General features: G+C 39.1%; 1 protein-coding gene across 5 annotated transcripts in view; it reads right to left on the bottom strand.

Annotated features, from left to right (window-relative positions):
- Positions 1-21799, bottom strand: part of RNF216 (ring finger protein 216) — a 141810-nt gene that overhangs the window by 88463 nt on the left and 31548 nt on the right. For all 5 annotated transcript variants that reach the window (XR_008551230.1, XM_037507088.2, XM_037507087.2 and 2 more), the window contains exons 6-13: positions 21001-21103; positions 19615-19779; positions 15996-16110; positions 11725-11864; positions 9096-9146; positions 6599-6736; positions 4054-4202; positions 3472-3550 (exon numbers count right to left, since the gene is read on the bottom strand). Coding sequence is in view for 4 of the 5 variants with exons in the window: in XM_037507088.2 (XP_037362985.1) it covers positions 3472-3550; positions 4054-4202; positions 6599-6736; positions 9096-9146; positions 11725-11864; positions 15996-16110; positions 19615-19779; positions 21001-21103 (940 nt within the window). In the remaining variant the exon portion in view is untranslated. The remainder of the gene's footprint in view (positions 1-3471; positions 3551-4053; positions 4203-6598; positions 6737-9095; positions 9147-11724; positions 11865-15995; positions 16111-19614; positions 19780-21000; positions 21104-21799) is intronic.

The following is a 21799-nucleotide window of genomic DNA, read 5'->3' on the forward strand; positions in this document are numbered from 1 at the left end:
GGTGATAAGGTGGTGGGAGAACTGTGGGACTACTATGATGTAAGAAAAAATTTTTTTAATTAGTTAACACACACACACACAAAATCACTGAAAACCACTCACTCAGGGAAATGAACCAGAAGTTGTGATCCCAACTCCCAAAGAGTTCCAAACAAAATAATACTAGATAGACATACACCAAGACACCTAACAGTAAAGCTGTTTAGAACCAGTAAGTTCAGAATACTATTCAGTTTAGTACAGAATACTAAAAATATCAAGGAAAAAAGGGTAATCTATAACTAATGGGACTATCAGCAGATTCTTCAACAGGTACAGAGCTCATAAAGGGACTGGAAAGAGATAGTCAAAGTACTTAAAGAAATTACCCCCAGCCAGGAATCCTTCACCCAGTAAGATTAAAATCAAGGTAGAAGAAGGGAAAGGAACTTCACTGAAAAGCAAAAACAAAACGAACTTATCAACATCAAGTTGCCTATGAAAGACATCCTAAATGAGTTATTATAAAGTAACAGAAGAATGAAAATTGAGGCAAAAGACACCTAAGTTACTTACCATGGAGGAGAACCAGCCAGAGGCCAGACTGCCCAAGAATCACACAGTCCATCATATATTAACCTCAAGAGAGCCCTCAAACAAAAATAACAGAAGTAGCACACAAGACAACAGAAAGGGAACCTAAGCAAAACATAATAGGAAGCCCTCAAAAAAATAAAGACAAGACAAACAACAAAAACATAACAAAAATGACAATAAACACCTGTATCTCAATATAGGTATCTCAGTCACCTTAAATGTAAATGGCTTGAACTCAGTCAAAAAATTGAGAATGGCTGAATGGATTTCAAAACAAAGCCCAACGAGCTGCTGCTTACGAGAAACTCACCTTACCAACAAAGACAAGCACAGACTTCGAATTAGAGGTGGAAGGGCAGTTATACAAGCAAATGGAAAAACAAAACAAAACAAAAACAACACTAGAAGCTATACTTACATTTGATAAAATAGAATCGCAATTAAGAAAAGTAAAAAGAGATGAAGAAGGATGCTGTACTATAATTAAGGGTATTATACAAGGAGTGGCACGTACAAACACATATGCACGAAGATACATAAAACAATAACAAAACTTGAGAAATATCCCAAATATTTCCCACTTACAACAAGAGACAATATCCCACTTACAACAAGAAATATCCCATTTACAACAAGAGACAGATCAACAAGACAAAGTGCAAATAAGGAAACAACAGCTTTAAATGAGTTAGACCAAACAGGTCTATAGAACATGCCATTTAAAAACTGCTGTAGGGGCCTCCCCGGTGGCGCAGGGGTTCAGCGCTGGGTTGAGAAGCTGCCCGCAGCCTCTGCAGCACTGGTTTGATCCCTGGCCGCAGGGCGAGGGTCCCACATGGCACGCAGACCTCTCCTGCTGCCCGCTGCTCCCCTCAGCAGTGTGCTTCGTCGGTCTGCCTGTTCTGCTCCCCGCTCTGGCTCTGGTGAATTCTCTCGCCCGCCTGCACTTCTGACTGTACCCAGTGCTTGTATAAATAAGTAAATAAATAAATCTTTGAAAAAAAAAATTAAAAAAAAACAAAACAAAAACTGCTGCATACAGGGCCTTGCTGGTGGCCTAGGGATTAGGTCTAAATTCTACCACCGCTATGGCCAGCCAGGGAGCTAACCCACATATGGTGCAGCAGACCCTTCCTGTCTCACCTGCTACTCCCCTTAGCCAGTTCTGCCTGTTCTGCTCCCCCCTCTGTCTCTGGTGAATCCCCTCACCCCCAACCCCACCTCTGGCCTACACCCCAGTTCTTTTTTTTTTCAACTTTAAGAAAAAAAAGAAAAACAGAAAAAACTATGAATACATGGAGATTAAACAGGCTGCTTAATGGCGAGTGCATAAAAGAGGAAATGAAAGCAGAAATTAAAAAATACCTTCAGACAAATGAAAATTATGATATAAATTATAAAATATATAACTGATAAGGGATTAATACCCAAGGTATATAAAAACTCATAATTCCACAACAAAACCCCACAAATCACCCATTTAACAAATGGGAAGCAGATATGAACAGACAACTCATTAAAATGGATATCCAGAAGGCCTAAAGGCCTATGAAAAAATGTCACTCCTAGTAAGAGAGATACAGATTGACCCTAGAATGAGATACCACTTTATATCTGTGAAAAGATCAAAAAGAACCAGAGTAAAAGGAACACTATTTCACTGTTGGTGGGAATGTGAACTAGTGAAAGCAATCTGGATTTACCTTAAAAAATTAAAAATAGAAATATTGGGCAACCTGGCAATCCCACTCTTGAGCGTTTATCTACAGAATGTGAAACCATCAACAAAACAACCCATGTGTTCTACAATATTCGCAGCAGCATTTTATTTTTTTCCAAATCTTTTTTTTTTTTAAAGTTTTTTTTTTTTTTTTTAAATACAGTTGCTGGGGTACAGGCCAGAGGCACGGGAGGGTGAGAGGATTCACCAGAGACAGAGTGGGGAGCAGAACAGGCAGACAGACCAAAAGCACTGCTGAGGGGAGCAGTGGGCGTGACAGGAGAGGTCTGCCGCACCATGTGGGTATCTCCCTGGCTAGCTGGGAATCGAAACTACGCTGTAGAAGCTGTGGACAGCCTCACAGTGCTGTGCTCAACCATTGCGCCACTGGGTAGGCCCCGTTGCAGCATTATTTATGATAGCTCAGACATGAAAGCAGCCTACATCTCCTTCAATGGAGGAATGGATTTAAAAATACTGATATAGGACCTCCCCTGGTGGCGCAGGTGGTGGAGTGCAGCGTTGTGAAGCTGTCTGCAGCCTCTGCAGCGCCGGTTCAATCCCGGCTGACCAGCGAGAATCCCACATGGTGTGGCAGACGACGCCTGTCTTTCCCACTGCTCCCCTCAGCAGTGTATTTCGTCAGTCTGACTGTTCTGTTCCCCATTGTGTCTCTGGTGAATCCTCTCACCCTCTTGCGCATCTGGCCTGTACCCAAAAATACTGATAAATACATACCATGGAAGATTATAATACTCAAAAATAAAGGACGAAATACAGCCGTTTTCAATAAAATGGAGAGAATTTGAAAAAAATTACAGGCAGCAAAGCAAGTCAGAATGATAAAAACAAATACTGGACATTCATATAACAATTAGACAATGTACAACACTCCTGCACAATTAACTGTTATTTATTATTGCATCTGCCCTTATATGAAGATGGCATTAAACAGGGTCCAGAGCTTTGTGACTGGAGTTCCACAAATTGCCTCCATCTCTGTAGACATGTCAATCACCATTCACAATGGACCATCACTTGCTTTCATGAAAAGGAAAGCATTCAAATCCTTTTCATGGGTTAGTATGTAAATAACCAGCAGACATTGAGGCCATTAGGATAGTCAATAATAACATAATTCGAACATAAATCTAGAAAAAAATTTGCCTCCCTACCTTTCGGCAGCGAGGATTAGGACAACTGAACCTCTTCACATCACTATCCAACAAAGCAGGAAAGCTACAGGAGGGGCACCTAGAGTCAAAAGGGCAGAAGGAATATTATTCAGAATATTAAAGCCTGAATTGGTTCCATGGGGCTGTTCATACAAAGATGAAATTTCGGCTGAAGAGCTATGTTCCTTTTTTTATTCCTTAGTTTTTATTAAAACATGGAGCGAGGGTCTCCTTTTTATGTGTTTTTACCAGGAAATGCAGGTGCACTGAGGTCATGCCTCAGTGCAAACCACTGAATAATAGATAACCTCTTTCTAAGAACTTGCACATGTCACTTTGCCTCCAACCCATGCACAATGATTTAAACCTATAACCCAAATGATAAGAGGTGCCAAGGAATGTAGATAAATGTGAGCTGCAGATTTTTCCATTCATAAAGTTACCCTTTCATTCCTCAATAAGAAATGCCAGAAATCCCAAAAGATAGACCTTCATTACAGAATTTTCATTTCATCATCTGATTAAAGTCTTCCTAATGGGGGACAAGCTGACAGATGACACTCTCCAAATCTGAGCACTCACCTGACAAGCTCATCAGCGTAGGCTGCAGCAACTTCTTCTTCGGCTTTTCGCTCATAGTATTTATACAAGATGGTCTGGGGAAGCACCTTTTCCAGTTCACTGGTTGGAAATGAACATGTGCAGCTGCCTTCCATGCAGCTGAGCTCTGACTAGAATAAGGTAAGGAGGCAAAGGAAAAAAAAAAAAAACAGGACAATTCAATCAAGTTTTCAGAAAAACAAAAAGACTCAGTAGCTAAATGCACTTTTCAAGGGGAAGTAAATAAACATTGGTTAAGAACACAGACTTTTGAGATGTGAAATCTTTCGCTTTCCTCTCCTCTAAAATGCCACACCCCAAAACAAGGACACAATGATATAAAAACACAGTGCCACAACAGGACTTCAGTCAGTCCCTATCACAATACATGAAGACAGAAAGCAGATGAGGAAGAGTAAATGGCTTAGCAGAAGAGAGGAGTGTCACAGCTATGTCTGAAAAGGAGACACTCATGAGAAGCAAGTTGATTCCTCTACAGACTTGGGAAAGCGGTTGGTCTAGACCCCTTAGAAGACAAAGGTGAGGGCCTCTCTGGTGGCGCAGCGGTTGAGCGCTGGGCTGCAAAGCTGCCCGCAGCCTCTGCAGTGCTGGTTCAATGCCCGGCCTCCAGTGAGGGTCCCACATGGCGCGCAGATCTCCCCTGCCATACCTGCTGCTCCCCTCAGCAGTGTACTTTGTCAGTCTGCCTGTTCTTCTCCCTGCTCTGGTGAATTCTCTCACCCTCCCATGCTTCTGACTGTACCCAGTGCTTGTATAAATAAATAAATAAATCTTAAAAAAAAAAAAAAAAAAAAAAAGACAAAGGTGAGTGGTGGGAGGTAATGGGACTAATAGCAAGATAAACTAAGAAAGAAAAGGTGGTTTGTTTATAAAACTTCCAGTTCCTACCCCTTCAGTTGGAGTCATGAGTCTAACAGTAGTCTCTGGAAGAGGTAGACCAGAGGTCTCTGGACTTGATTCTAGGTTGAGTCCTTCTCATACCACATCACTCTGATCTTCTCTTCTGCCTCTTGTCCATTTTTGAGGACCTGTATGATTACACTGGTCCACTTGGACAGCCCAGGGTAATCTCCCTATTTTAAGATCATTTAATTAGTAGCCCATTTCCCTTTTCCATGTGAGGTAACATATTCACAGGTTCCAGGAATCAAAACATGGATATCTGGAGTGGGGGTAAGGTGGGGTAGGTGGGGCATGTTATTCTGCCTATCACAGTCTACTCATGTTTAGTACTTAATCTTTGACTAAACAACAAATGACTTTAGAATAATTGATGCCAAGTGATTTGAATATTTGATTTGATTTGAAAAAGCAAAAGATTTATTTATACAAGAACTGGGGTACAGGCCAGATATGCAGGGAGGGTGAGAGGATTCACCAGAGACAGAGCAGGGAACAGAACAGGCAGACTGACTGAAATATACTGCTGAGGGGAGCAGTGGGCAAGACAGGAGAGATCTGCTGCGCCATGTGGGTATTTTGCCGGCCAGCCGGGATCGAACCTGCGCTGTAGAGGCTGTGGAGAGCTTCACAGTGCTGCGCTCAACCACTTGTGCCACCAGGGAGGCCCAAAAAAGCAATTTTGATTTGTAAGTGCTAAGACATACTGTATTATTCTGGTGGCAAGAGAAACTGACTTTGAAGAGAAATATTATCTTGTATAAAATAGCTATTCACTTCAACTATAAAATCTTTTTTTAACACTTTTTTTTTTTAATTTATAGAGGCATGTTTTTATTTATTTATGTTTGTTTGTTTGTTTTTGTTTATACATGCACTGGGTACAGTCAGAAGCGCGGGAGGGCGAGAGAATTCACCAGAGCCAGAGCGGGGAGCAGAGCAGGCAGAAGGACCGAAGTACACTGCTGAGGGGAGCAGCGGGCGGCAGGAGAGGTCTGCACGCCATGTGGGACCCTCCTCCGGTGGCCGGGGAGCAGCTGGGGATCGAACCGCTGCACTGCAGAGGTCGCCGGCAGCTTCGCAACCCAGCGCTCAACCGCTGCGCCACCAGGGAGGCCCCAACTATAAAATCTTTTAAGAATTTTTAGTAAAAACATACTAATATACTCTGATGCATTCAAAGACTGATAGGTTCTCTCTTTTTGAGCTCATTCTACACTTCTGTTATAAACAGGAGTAAAGAAGTGCATGCTGGGGCCTCCCCTGGTGGTGCAGTGGTTGAGCGCTGGGCTGCGAGGCTGCATGCAGCCTCTGCAGCACCAGTTCGTTCCCTGGCTGCTGGCGAGGGTCCCACAAAAAAAAAAAAAAAGGAAAAAAAAGAAGTAAGTGCTCCTGTGGAGCTACACATGGAGGCATGGAAGAATTATCCCATTCCCTGAAAAGAAATCTGCAATGCTCAGAAGCAATATAATCACACAAACTGGAAAAGTGCATAGGAATTACGCACGTTTGCTTGTCTTAGTAAAGACATTTAACCTTGTCTATTAATGTGGTCTCCTCACTCTGAAATGTTTCCTATGCATGGACATATTAACACGGTTCTTACCTTTCCAGATCCAAACACTGCCTCCTGGGCATATCTGATGAGGCACTCTTTGCAGAACAAGTGCGCATCTGCACACTGTGTAAGCTCCTCAAATGGAAATTCCCCATAGCAGCAGCGGCACTCAATCAACTGGCCATCCTGCAGGTCATCAGAAACACACAGGAAATTCTCTACAGTCAAGTAGAGGGGACAGTCATGTCTCATATTCCCCCATGCCCAAATACACCGAGGTAAAAGCAATTCCTAGAAGCCATATAGTAACGAGTTGTTTTCTGCTGTGTAAATCTGGCTCAAGATGTTAACACAAATATGAAATACATCATGACAGTGAGATTTTCTTTGTTCCTTCCCACCCCATTCTCTGCATGGTTCCATGGTGCCAGCAGAACTATCTGTAATCAGATGATAATATGATTATAAAAATCAGTGACAAAGGGCAGGAGGGATATTATACAAAAAGCTTCAAAAGCGATTTTGTTCTTGTTAGAAGACGGGCACATGAGGGGATTGTGTCGTGGTCCAAACTTTATAATTTTTTTTTTTTTAAAGATTTTTTTTTTTTTTAAGATTTATTTATTTATTTATACAAGCACTGGGTACAGTCAGAAGCGCGGGAGGGTGAGAGAATTCACCAGAGCCAGAGCGGGGAGCAGAGCAGGCAGAAGGACTGAGGTACACTGCTGAGGGGAGCAGCGGGCGGCAGGAGAGGTCTGCGCGCCATGTGGGATCCTCCTCCAGTGGCCGGGGAGCAGGCGGGGATCGAACCGGCGCTGCAGAGACTGCGGGCAGCTTTGCAACCCAGCGCTCAACCGCTGCGCCACCGGGGAGGCCCTATGTGGTCCAAACTTTAATGCAATGAATTACAGAAGCTAACTAAAGCAGCAACTTCGAGTACTGTGAGTACTGGGAAATCAACTCTTTATTAATGGCAGTCATTATCCAGTCATCAATCCATTTCAGCAGACACTGTACAAAATTCACCTGGTCCTGAGGTTAGACACAGCTTTCCTTCTCTCTCTCTTCTGACTAAGTGATATCTGAGTTTTAAGCTTTCCTCTTAAAAGTATATCCAACAAATTTCAGGCATTTAAATGGAACATTTCTTTTTTCTTTTTAAAAAAGATTTATTTATTGGGCCTCCTCTGGTGGCGCAGCAGCTGAGCGCTGGGCTGCCAAGCTGCCCGCAGCCTCTGCAGCGCTGGTTCGATCCCTGGCCGCAGGCGAGGGTCCCATATGGCGCATAGACCTCTCCTGCCACACCTGCTACTCCCCTCAGCAGTGTATTTTGTCAGTCTGCCTGTTCTGTTCCCCACTCTGGCTCTGGTGAATTCTCTCACCCTCCTGTGCTTCTGACTGTACCCAATGCTTGTATAAATAAATAAATCTTAAAAAAAATTTATTAATTTATGCATACAAGAACTGGCCAGAGGTGTGGGGGGGTGAGAAGATTTACCAGAGACAGAGTGGGGAACAAAACAGGCACATTGACTGAAATACACTGCTGAGGGGAGCAGCGAGTGAGTCAGGAGAGGTCTGCTGCTCCATGTGGGTAGCTCCCTGGCTGGCCGGGGGATGGAACTCCTGCTGCAGATGCTGCAGACAGCTTTATAGTGCTGTGCTTAACCCCTTGCGTCACCAGGGAGGCCCTAGAGCATTTCTTTTTAAAAAATGTATTTACACACACACACCCCTCCCCCCATCATTGTTCATTTTTTTAAAGAGATTTATTTTTATTTATTTATGCATACCAGAACTGGGGTGTAGGCCAGATGTGAGGGGAAGAGAGGATTCATCAGAGTGGGGAGCAGTACAGGTGGATCTACTGAAATGCACTGCTGAGGGGAGCAGTGGGTAAGACAGGAGAGGTCTGCTGCGCCATGTGTGCTAGCTCCCTGGCCAGGGATTTAACTCATGTCACAGTGGCTGGCCATAGCTTTATAGTGCTGAGGCTTTAACTGCTGCGCCACCAGGAAGGCCCCATCATTGTTCATTTTTGTACAATGTTTGATTTCTCCTCTCAGATGTAGCCCCCATAAAATTCCCACCACCAAGTCACCCATGAACCATCACCATAGTCTCTTGTGTTCTTCCTGCCTGTTTTAATCACCTTCCCTACCCCCCAGGGTCTCTGATTTATAGTTTGCTTGCTAGTTTTGTCTTATCTCTTCCCACCCCCAATCCCTTGTTTGGTTTCCCTCTGTTTCTCTTATAAGTGAAACCTTCTGATACTTTTCTTTTTCCTTCTGACATATTTCACTGAGCATAATTCCTTCCTTAAATGGAATATTTCTATTATTATCTTCCCATCAATTCTGATCCAGTCTGGTATTGAGAGTGACTATACTGATTCATGTTCTCACTGTATTTTGGCAAAGCACAAACTTAGCATATACAGCATGGAAAGAATATGTCACCAAAAATGCCAAGGAAATGTAGTAAAAGAAAACAATCCATGAAAATGCCCATAATAAATGAATTAGGTGAAATGTCAAATTACCTTTTGATACTGTTCCTCATTCATCTGCAGGGCAAGCAAAAAGTCTTCATGCTGAGGAACAAAAAAACCATACACACAGATGCAACTTCAGTAAAGATGCCATAATCCATTTAGAATTTATTTCTATAAACATAGAAGAACTCTAATATTAATAGTCATCTTTTCAGCAACATAGTTTAGTAACTTAAAGAGTTATCTGAGAGTAAATTTAAAATTTATGTGAAAGCTAAATATGAAAAAAGAAACCATCCAAGAACTAGAAAATGTGGGGGAAACTTCCTTATGTATGACTCAAAATGTAGAAGAATTAAAGGAAAAGACTGACACATGAAACACTTTTGAGAACAGTGGAGAAAGCAAAAGCAAACAGAAAAATCCGTTTCACAACATTTTTTCTTAGTGAGCCTGGGCAGGAAACAGATACTCATGTATGTAACTGGTGAGAAAGCAAAATAGTACAACCACCAAGGAGGGGAATTCAACACTTTGTAATGAAGTATTTACCATCTGATTCATCATTCTCAGTTCCAGAAATCTACGCTAAGGATACCTTGGGCAGAAATATGGAATAACTGAATCAACTCTGGTACTACAGAAAATGGTATGCCGGGCAGTCTTAAAAAGGAAAGAGAAAAATCTGTGGGTTGCTGTGAGCACCAGGTTGTACTGGTGAGTAAAGCAAGGGGCATAAGACTGTAGTACCTTTTAGGTAAGAAAGAAGGGTTTTAAAAAAAATCCATTTTTTATATATTACATAGTTGCTTTTATATAAAATAAGGAAAGTTAAACCAAAAACCATTAACAATGGTTTATGTGTAGAAGGAGGGAGGGAGAATGGTGAGGGAATATTTTTAGCTTTAATTTTGTCCTTATATTTTACATAACTGAAGAGCAAAATTATAAAACAAAATAAAGCCAATTCTCTGTAACTCAAAAATAAAGAGACAAATGTCTTTATTAAATTAATGGCATAACCACACACTTATTTCACATGACAATATTTGGATTTCATATTCCTAATTTGGTATAATCTGACAAGAAATTATAAATTAATCTTACACTGTATTTATCAATCTTGTTATAATATTTGGGCTGTAATAATATTGGGGCGGTTATTTGGGATATATTACTATAGAATAAAGGAAACTAAGGTAATTATGTTATTGCTATTAAAAACCAAATTTTCAACAAAAGAGAAAAGAAATAAAATTAAAGAAGTAAAAAGTCTGTAAACTAAATTTAAAATAGAAATTTCAGTATGAATTCCCTTGGAACAAAAACAACTATATGGCACCTGGGAGAAATTGTTGCTTCCAGGTCAGGAAAAGTAGAAGATGAACCTGGGTAACCCCATGTCCCAGAAAGTAAGGGTTCTATCAGAAATGACCCGGGCCAGGACAGAGGAACTAACCTGAAGGGGATGCAACCAGCCAAAAATAGGACAATTGAACTTCAAAAGGAATGAGTACAATGAACTATAATATATCCAATCACTGTGCCAATACTATTAACACTTTTCAGATGTGGTAGATGGTGATATTAATGAATGCAATGTTTTGATACTGTCCCATGAAAAGTGCCAATATTTGGAAGACCTATGTAATGTAATCTGCACTTTTCATGAAAAAATCATGCATATTTGAAAGATCCAGTCAAAGAAAAAGCTACAATAGCGATTTTAAGGTAACAGATGATTGCAGATGGATAACTCTGATAGATGGATCAAGATGACAACAACTTCTCTAAAATTCTCATTTCTGTTTGAGATCTAGAATTTTATCACTGGCCATGAATAATCATTTCATTCATTTTGAGAAAATGTGGGTCAAATAACTAATTTTGAATAATCCTAGTTTTCCTGTAAGTCATTTTTTTCAAGCAAGTATGTTCTGTGGGGGGAAGTGTCTAATTCAACAGCTGGCATCTCAATGGCACAGGTGCTTCTCCTAGAGACAACCCCTGCAGTCATTATGAAGCACTTTGTGCATATTTCCCTTTCAGTCTAAAGTATTGAAGATGTTTTTGAGAGTCAAAATTTGATAATTTTTTACGATTTCATCAAGAACCTTTGGTGACACTGGCTTTTTTTTTTTTGTGGCGAGGAAAATGATAATAGTACCATTTTGTGTGTCACTCACTTGATTCATGCTAACAACCAATAGCTTTTGTTTCATCACCACGAATTCTATACAGTGAAAAAGGCAAATAATGTCCAATCACTGTGAGAGATCTGACCATGCCGACCCTCTAAAAGAGCCTGGAAGAAACCAGGGATCCTTGGGCAATACTCAGAGCTGCTGGTCTAGAAAATACATATTAAATAATCTGTATGTATTTCCTGATTGATGTGCATGTTTGATAAAATATTTTGCAGAACCTAAGAGCTAACAGAATTTTTCTGGTTTTTCTCCACTGTTAGAAGTCGAAGGAGACAGGTACGTTTGCCAAGTAAATCTGATTTATAAAACTGTGAACTTTAGCTGGTATCATCACAAAACACAGTTTTGTTTTCCTTTTAAAAGCTTTATAGTTTATTCAAATTAATCACTGTAAATAAAAGGAAGATCTTAAAGGACAGTTTTATATTAAGCACTAACAGCAAACCAGAATCCTAGATAAACATTCTTACCTCTGCCATCTCTTTGACTTTCTGCTCATAGAACTCCTGTTCCTGCTGCACAGCTGGTAGGAGGGCACGCCGGTCATAGGATCTACAATGTCGCCGTTTATTTTCCAGAAAAAACATCCTTTTTTCTATTTTTATGTCACCTTAAAGATATATGACAAAGCAGACAACTGTTAAGAATCCAGGCCAACCACTCCAGTGTTCTGTGGCCTTTACCCACATCTATTTTCTCTCAGCAAATTTCATGACAATCCTACATTTGGGAAAACTGAGCTACTTATTACCATTTCCCAACCTAACATGTACTTTTGACTTTAAGTCTTTTATCCCTTGTTATGCTCCAAAATGAGCATTATTTCTTCCATCAGTTCTAAACCATTCTACTACTGAGGACCAGCTGGGTTTACAGTTTAGGGTAATTATGAAAATGGCCAGTAAGCATGTCTGCAATGTAGTTAAGCACTCATGAAGTAGAACTGCCAGATCAATCAAGTTGGTTGTACCAACTCACACTTTCTCTATACATGTGTTGAGTCACTCCACATTTTCATCAACACATAGTATAGTCAGTTTTTACTTTTAATGATTCTGCTAGATGCATATGTTTAATGTTTTTTAAATTATTTTGAAAATTTTAAAATATACTGAAAAGCTGAAATACTAGTGCCTAGTTTCACAACAAATAACATTAAAATAAAAGATAACAAAATGAGATATATCACATAAAATTATCTATTCAGATTTTCTACTTCTTTCTTTGATTTGGTAACTTAGTTTCCAGAAAACTGTCTATATTCCATCTGGAATTTCAATTTACTCACTGAACTACTCTTTAGATTTTCACTAGTTTAAAAAAACTTACGTTTATTCAGAAAGCCAATTTTGGTTCTCTATTGTGTTCTATCAATCTATGTGTTTATCTTTCTGCCATTACTACCCAGCCTTAATCACTGTAGCTATGTGTTAAGTCTTGAAATCAGATAAACTAATTTCTCCCTTTTAAAAATAATTTTAGGTATTCTAATATCTTGCCTTGCCATATACATTATAGAGTAAGATTGCAGAATCTACAAAAAAAAACCTTGGTAGCATTTTGATAGGCATTACAATAAACATGTGTATCAATTTGGAGAGAATTTACATCTTACTATGTTAGTCTTTCAATCCATTAACACAGTACAGCTCTCCATTTATTTATATCTACTTTCTACTATTTTCACCATATAAATTATGTCCACATTTTGTTAGACTATACCTATTTTTTTGTTTGTGTGATCATAAATGCTATGATTTCTGCATGCTCACTACTAGTATAAAGACATACAACTGGGGCCTCCCAGGTGGCACAAGGGTTAAAGTCAGTGCTATCAAGCTATCTCTAGCCACTGCGCATGAGTTCGATCCCCAGCCAGGGAGCTAACCCACATGCTGCAGCAGACCTCTTCTGTATCATCTGCTGCTCCCCTCAGCAGTACATTTCAATAGATTAGCCTGTTCTGCTCCCCACTCTGTCTCTGGCGAGTCCTTTCACCCCGCCCTGCACCTCTGGCTTACAGCCCAATTCCTGTATGAATAAATGAAAATAAATCTTTAAAAAAAAAAAAAAAAGGCATACAACTGTTTTTTTTTGGGTTGAGCTTATATTCTGCAACCTTACTGAACTCAGCTGTTTATTAGTTCTAGTTTCTTTTTAGCTCCCCTGAAGTTTTCTAGATAGATGATCATGTCATTTGCTTATAGGAAGTTTTATTTCTTCCTTTCTAATCTGTACCCCTTATTTCTCTTATTGTGTTGGCTAAAACTCCAGTACTATGTTAAACAGTGGTGAATAGAAGATATCCTTCGCTGTTTCCTACATGAAGGGTAGAGGATTTATCATTAAGTGTGATGTTGAGGAAGTTCCTCTAAGTTATGAATTTTTTGGTTTTAATCATGAATAATGCGAAATATTGTTAATTTTTTGCATTAATTTATATAATTATGTAAATTTTCTTCTTTAGTATGTTAATATGGTGAATTAGACTGATGAGTTTTCAAATGCTGAACCAGTCTTGCACGCTTAGAATAGACCCTACTTGGTCGTAATGTGTATCTTTTTTTTATATATATTGCTTAAGGTACTTTGTTGAGGATTCCTTGCATCTATATTTATGATGTATACTTGTCTATAGTTTTCTTTTTTGTAGTCTATGTTATCAAGGTAATACAGGTTTCATTAAATGAATTGGGAAGTGTTACCTACTCTTCAAAGTTTTCTGGATGAGACTGTATAGATTGGTGTCAATTCTTCTAAATGTGCTGGGAAGAATTTTTCAGAGAAATCAAACAGCACTGAAAACTTCTTTCATGAATTCAATTTCCTTAATATTTTATAGGGTTATTCAAATTATTTCATATGGTTAAATTTGGTAGCTTGTGTTTTTTTAGGGATTGGTTCATTTCATCTAAGTTGTCTCAAGTTGTGCACAAAGTATTCCTATTTGGATGTTTGTGGAGGCGACAGTACCAGAAGGGATATCACTTCTGATATCAGTAATTTGTAACTTATCGCTTCTGTCTTGGTCAGTCTTGCTAGAGGTGATAATGCAATATGTGATATGCAGTATTTTTACTTGTGTTCTGTTTATATTCAGATTCTAGTCAGATTCTCCACAAGAAGACTATGTAGCAGACTTGCAAGATCACAGAAAGGACAGTGGAGGGAGAACACTCTCATTAAGCCAAGTGCTTAGATGGAACACAAGCTACAAAGGCAAAAAAATGTGATTCCTGGAATGGATGTAGGATTTTAAGCCTAACTGAATAGGTTCAGTGTATCTACTAAGTCATAAATATTAAACTACTAATATAACTCAAGTTTGTTTTCTATTTCTAACTTCTAATTTCCTTAAAGATGATCTAATGAATACAATTTAAGAGTTAGAATCTAAAATTAAAGGAATATGCCTGCGAGAATGGACTGAAACTAAAAGGATCAAGTTAACAAGGAGAAAAAAGAGGTTTGTGACTTAAAAGCAAGCTGGGTAAAAAGACTGAGGCGCCACGTGAACCAACAGTAAGGCACACTGTGATTTTAAAAGGTTATTGTGTTCTTGGGCTGCATGAATTGAAGTACAGAATGTAAATTCTAGCTGTGGTCTCTACACACCAGACCTCATTTGCAGTACTTTGTCAAGTCCTGTACACCCAAACTTTCAATGAGATACTGATAAGCTAGAAAAGGGCACAAGAAGAAGCATAATCAGGAAGACGAGGCAACAGAGCATTTCCAAGACTTTTCAAAGGCAAGAAATTTTAGCAAGGGGCATTGTGGGAAGATGTAAAGAAAGAACTTTGTATAAAATATGGCTGAATGAAGGCATGGCCTGACTTATGAAATAGTGTTTTCCTTACTACTGAAAGTCAGAGACAAATACTGAATGAATCAGGGATGCCTAATTTAAACTGTAGATACACTTACAGGTGAATGAAAAATGACTACCCACTCTCTCACTGTGCCACACTAGCGAGAAAGTCATGCCAGGAGAGCACTGTTTCACAGAGTAGTATGAGGACCTAGAGTCAAACCCTATAGGATTTCCTTTTAGATCCTAAAGAGTTCACATCCAGATAATTTCCAACTCTACAGTTATCTCATGGGTCTGCCATTTTAGGTGCTCCTGAAATCAAGCTATGCAAGGAAGATGGGATATAACAGAAAGAAAAGCAGGAGAGAAGGAAAGGGCAACATTACTATTTATGACATATAGGAAAAGTTGTAAAGGGCTCTTTTCTTGGACACAAGCAATGAAGGTGAGATTTGTTCTACTCAACAAGTTTACATTGCGGGGGAAGGTAGATCTAGCAGAATTTAAAATAAACACGTGCCTATTTAAGGGCCATTATTTTTTTCTGTGCAGAAGTTACTCTTTCAGGTAAGGGACCCCTTTGTAGACAAGTAGTGGTTTAGGCAGATTTTACTAATGGAAGGCAAATTCTTGTCAAACCCAAAGGTTTTTCCTAAGCTCAAGTGTCCCCAATACTTTTCCACAAATGAATTCTCTTATACTGCACAAAATCTTCCTGCTGTGGTGTATCTTAAGCAGAAAAGACTGAAGCAACTTTCTAAAAATACTGATGTGCTGTTAAAGTAGCAAGAGCCATTCCTCAGACTGGTTTGGTCAGGCATTCTCTAAGTAGCCAGTACCATGTCACCCCTAACAGCTGTGTGGGAAAGAGAAGGTTCTACAGAGCAGCTTCACACACTGTCAATAACACCCACAGTTTGTCATTACCTTGTTCAAATTTGAAATCTATGTAAGAATACTGATTCATTTCTTTTCTCTTTTTTCTTTTTCCACTGGTTTCTGGTGATAGTTCCTGCCATTTCTTAATGGCATCAGAAAAGGCCTAAAAATTAAGAAAGGAAAAGATTACCACCATAAATGAGACACAAGAATATATGAAACATAGAAATCCCCAGATTTCACTTGGATTCATAGTTTCAACTATCTTGCGTGCATGACTTACCCAAAATTGGTAGTGGCAAAATATATAAGGTAGCAACCCACTATTTTTATTTTTTCTGACTTTCATACAATGGCAGAACCAAAATGCTTACTGACAAATTAAAGGGCGACATAAGAAAATAAAAACACTGGGCCTCCCTGGTGGCACAAAGGGTTAAGCACCACACTATGAAGCAATCCGCAACCCACGTGGCACAGCCAGACTTCTCCTGACTCGCCCGCTGTTCCCCTCAGCAGTGTACTTCGGTCAATCTGCCTGTTCTGTTTCCCACTGTCTCTGGTGAATCCGCTCACCCCCCGCATCTCTGGCTTGTACCCCAGCTCTTGTATGCATAAATAAATAAATCTTTTTTAAAAAAAAACAAAACAAAACACCTTATGGATCTTTAAAAAAAAAAAGAAAAAAAGAAAAACATTCAAGCTGTCTTTTAATTAGTACAGGTTAAATCACGTAATAAATGGTTAGGGAGTACTATTTTGTAACAGATATCCCACCATAGCATTTCTCCAGTCTACATTCCCTCCTCCACTTTCCACAAACCTCCTTCCCCCATATTCCTGTTAGCTTTCACCAACACTCCTGCTCTCCCTAGCTCCAAGTTCTTATACCAATAATAATACCTTTGCTTCCATATTTTAATATCCCTTTTTTTAGACCTTTCCAACAATGAGTATTTAAAAGTATTTGAGTTTTTGCAATCTAAAACAAAAAAAAACATGTCTTCCTCTTTCAGCTACCAGCCTCTCTTCTTCCTTCCCTTTATAGTCTAACTTACCAAAGGAACTGTTTGCATGTTGTTTCATCACCTCACCTGCGTGAGCTCTCTAATTCCCTCTAACCTGGCATCTAACCCAAGATTCTACATCTAACATCAACTTATAAGAACAGAGAAACTGGTTAGTGACAACACAGGGTACAGACAACAAAATTTAGAATGTTAAAACCTATGGGATGAGTCACACATTTTCTCAACAAATAAGCTGCAAGAAAATATTAAGCGGAAGTGAGAATTAACAGATTAAAAGAGACTTAAGTATTACATCAAACAACTGCAATAAACAGATTTTTTCATGAAACCTGGTATGACAAAGTAAGCTGTTAAAAAGGTTTCTGACACACCCAGAGAAATCTGAATACCTTTGGTGTGACAAGGATAAAGATTTTTTTAAAGAGTCTATCTTTTAAAAGTAAACACTGAAATATATATGGATGAAAGAAATGAAATGATGCTTACAATTTGCTTTAAAACAGTCTAGGGAAGGAGGCAGACAGGAGTAGAGATGAAACAAGACTGAACAGGATTTGGTAATTACAGAAGTCGACTGGTTATAAAACCATCTCAACTTTTATATGTGTTTGATGTTTATGAATAGAAGTTTAAACAAACAAACAAACAAACAAACAAACAGGGAAATGTAATTCTACACCGTGACCATACTTCCTCTATAGTATCATCATGTTTGGGGAGTGGCATAGAGAAGACATGCTATTACTACACTTAGAAAACACCTGTGGGTGTACTGTCCACATTCCTATGCACATGAGCATGCTTCCCACAGGGCAGAACTCTGCACAAAGCAGGGAGAAGTTCTAACTCCCAACTGAACATCAGGTTTTAGCTTCTGCTGAACAGTATTTCTCCTTACTCACTTCCACTTTTATTCAAACATCCAACCTACTCCATTTCAAAATTCTAAAATGTCAAACTATCCAAACAAGCAGATATCATAAAAAATATAAAGGTCTAAAAAAGGGGTAAGGATAGTATGGACAAGCACTGAGTCACAAAACCCTAGAACACCCCCCCCCCAAATTCAAATAATGAATAGGGTGTGGGTTGATCAGACGTTGGGCGGGAAAAGCACCTGCTGGCATAGTTTCTGATGGTGACAGGGATGTTACTAGTGTGGACCAACCCCACCTGCAGTGGGAGCTGCCCTTTTTACTCCCTGGGAGTTCAGAAAATAAGCAAAGCACCACTAGTACAAGAATGATGCCTGGCAGTGCCTAACAACATAAGAGCCCTTTCTTTCTTATGGTCATTAATTCTAGGCAAAAGCTCATTCAATTTTCAATGACAGTACAAACATCCCTATTTCGCATGAAGAATGCAATTCAGAAATAGAAAGCACCAATTCTATGTTCCTTTCAGAATAATTTTACCCATAATTAACCTACAATTAGGGATTTGTTGACAGTTGCCTGATCTGCATGATAATCTAAAGGTGGAAGAGATCTAGAGTAAGCACGAGGCCACATTCACTTGGTGGTTCACATTCCTTCAGGTAAGACCCAATGGGTATTTTAACTAGTAAAATAACTCCACATTTGTTTGTCCTTTGGAATAAAGGAGCAGGAGAAAGGGACTTCATGGCAGTAAGAAAGACCAAGAGGAGCAAGCCAACAACCTCTTCTGACTTGTCTGAAACCATGAAGTGGGTCCTGTGCAACAAACGAACTGCATTAACAAGGCATGTGCAAGTTACCCACTAATGACCATCCTTCTATATCTTGGAACAGAAAGCCTAATGTGGATCTTATTCAGAGTCTTGGGGGGAAAAATGTTGGGAGCTTCTAGTAGCTAACTACTTTGAGGCAAACCACTACTCACTAGGCAATGCTGGGTTTCTGAGCTCTTTAAAGACCTACTCATGTACCAAGCTACACTCACTACATTAACATTTACAGCCTTGGATAAAGGCAGTGGGAAGCTGGTCAGAAGTCAGACTGTCTACCTATTTATATTATTTCATGTTAATCTGACCTGACCAAATAAAGGGGCTCGAGAAAGCACTCCCTTGAAGTCAGTCAGGCTAATATACTAAACTTTTCATCCTTGGATAGTTGTTGCTGCCTTGATTAAATTTAAGTTGCATCACATCTGAAAAGTCTTAGTTAACCAGACAGAGAAGATTACCCACCATAGGAGAGTCTCTGGTGAACAGGTATCTCTTTATTTATGTTTAAAATAACCAGTTGATTAGGTCAAAAGATGATTTATAGACTGCACATAAAATGACTGATGAACAAGCCACCTGGGGAAGGACTGTGTGAACACCCTACGCCAGACAGCAAATCAAGGAGCAGCAGCATGGGAGCACATCGTTCATACTCTAGTCATCCTGCATTCCTTACTAAAATTTATTACCCTCCATGTCTTTATGAGCAAACCAGAATTTCCCTGTTTCTAATCTATTATTTCTTTTCATTTAGTTCTTCCTGATCAGCAAATACCTTTGTCTATTTATCTTCACCCTGACAAACTCCTTAGCTCTTTGCCATCATAAACCATCCCAATTTTCGCAAGCTGAACTCTTCCTTCTGTTATCACGGGAAGAAGTGGTCAAGAGGTGTGACCCCCACCAGGAGGACCAAGTAGAGCACCTTTCGGGTGATTGCATAGTGTCCCTTGAGCTCATGCAGGGCCCACTTGATGTCCTGACTGCTGAGCATTTTGAAGTCGGCCATCAGAAGGTCAGCAGCTTGGATGAAGCAGCGCTGGTCAAGAGGAGCCAATTTAGAATAGTCAAAAAAGTCTATTTTAGGCAACTGAAACGAGAAAGGCACAATATTAGAGACCGAATGGTGCATTTCCCATAAAGGAAATTCTAAGCATTAATGCTTAGAATAAACATATTTCCTTCCTGCTACAGAAAATGTAAAAGAGCTAGTGAAAAGATTTTGTGGGGAGTAAAAGGATCAAGTAATAGGCCCTAATGAAGCACTGCTGAACTATACTATCTTTTAGCATACAATAAATGCTACTCTGGAACATAAATAAAGACCAACAATTGAGAATTAAAATTTCAAACTGTTTATATTTGGTTAAACAGGTGTCTGCAATAATATAAATCTTACACCAAAAGAAAAACTAAAGAGATATTGAGAAGTAGGTAATCTGCATGCTTAAGTATTTAAGGGGAAATGCATTGATGTTTTTGTGATTTACTTTAAAATGCATTAAAATGAAACAAAATGTAAGATCTGTGCTGATGCGCAGATGGATGGATATGTGACAAAGTCGACCTAATAAAACATTAATTTTAACAGTATTGTTGGTGGATACATACGTTATCAATGTAAAATTTTTCAACTTTATTGTATGTCTGAGATTTTCATAATAAAATACTTTAAAAAATGAACTAAGGGCCTCCCCGGTGGCGCAGCGGTTGAGCGCTGGGTTGCGAAGCTGCCGGCGACCTCTGCGGCGCCGGTTCGATCCCCGGCTGCTCCCCGGCCACCAGAGGAGGGTCCCACATGGCGCGCAGACCTCTCCTGCCGCTCGCTGCTCCCCTCAGCAGTGTACTTCGGTCCTTCTGCCTGCTCTGCTCCCCACTCTGGCTCTGGTGAATTCTCTCACCCTCCCGTGCTTCTGACTGTACCCAGTGCATGTATCAAACAAACAAACAAATAAATAAATAAAAACATGCCTCTATAAAAAAAAAAAAAAAAGAACTAAAATGACAGAAAAAATTCTGGTGAATTTGTGTTTTATTTTAGAAATCTGCTTTGGAGGATTAAAGAACTGGAAGATTTGTTTAATTCTTTGTTGCAAATGGAAGACAGAGTTACAACTGAAAGACGCTAAATACAGAATGTAAAGTGGCTTAGATGGGGAAATCCCACCGAATTACAAATATATTCTGCAATCTTATTTCCCCAGCTAGTCTTTAAAAATGTCTCCCAACAAAGCATTTTCTTCCCATTAAGATCATCAATAAAACAGGGCATGCTTAGGTAGAGACTGCAAAACCAGAGTGTGACACTTGCCTTTGTCTCATCTTGGCTGGCAAGCAGGCTGCTACTGGGGTTGATAATGACTCTATCTTCTCTCTTTGGATAATCTGGATTTTCCAGAAGAAAATTACAGAGTCTGCAAAAATAAATGATGTTACTTTCATACTGCTTCAAATCCCATTCTTTCCCATTGATTCTAATACAATGTTTGAAAAACAGTCCTTAGCCAGACATTATAATTAAGCCAATCAAGGAATTAAAATATTTGTAGATCAGAAAAACTAAACAAATAGACAAATAAAAGATAATTGCATTGAATTTCTAGTTATGCTTGCTAGTTTTAAAAGCAATAAACGTATTGATAAATGTGAACTCATCTGAGCTTTACCATTACTTGAGTGTTAATGTAATGAAGTCACTGAAATTTTTATTGGTTGAACTATATGAAACTAGAGAATTTAGATTAAAAGTATCTATTATTTGAACAAATGGGGGGGGGAACAAAGTGTGTATTCACATTCACAGTAAAAAAGTTTGCTAACTGTTAATAAAATAAAAAAGACCTTCTGTTAATTCATTAACAGTTTTTGTTACTCCATGATAATACAAATGCATACTAAGAGCAATCTGAGTGATGTTCAGTTTACTTAACTAACTGCAAGGCTGAAGAATAGGCTGTATTTTCTTAAGAACAGATTCTCTTTATGCCAAACCTACAGTTTTCTCTATCACTAGTATGAAATACTGCACAGGTAATAATACAATGATGTATCACCACAAGGATTTAATAAATGTTGACTAGCAACTCTTTACCCTATCTAAGTTAGACAAC

Source organism: Talpa occidentalis, unplaced genomic scaffold (assembly GCF_014898055.3).
Source record: "Talpa occidentalis isolate TD23 unplaced genomic scaffold, MPIMG_talOcc4v2.1 talOcc4.12, whole genome shotgun sequence".
Taxonomy (NCBI): Eukaryota; Metazoa; Chordata; class Mammalia; order Eulipotyphla; family Talpidae; genus Talpa; species Talpa occidentalis.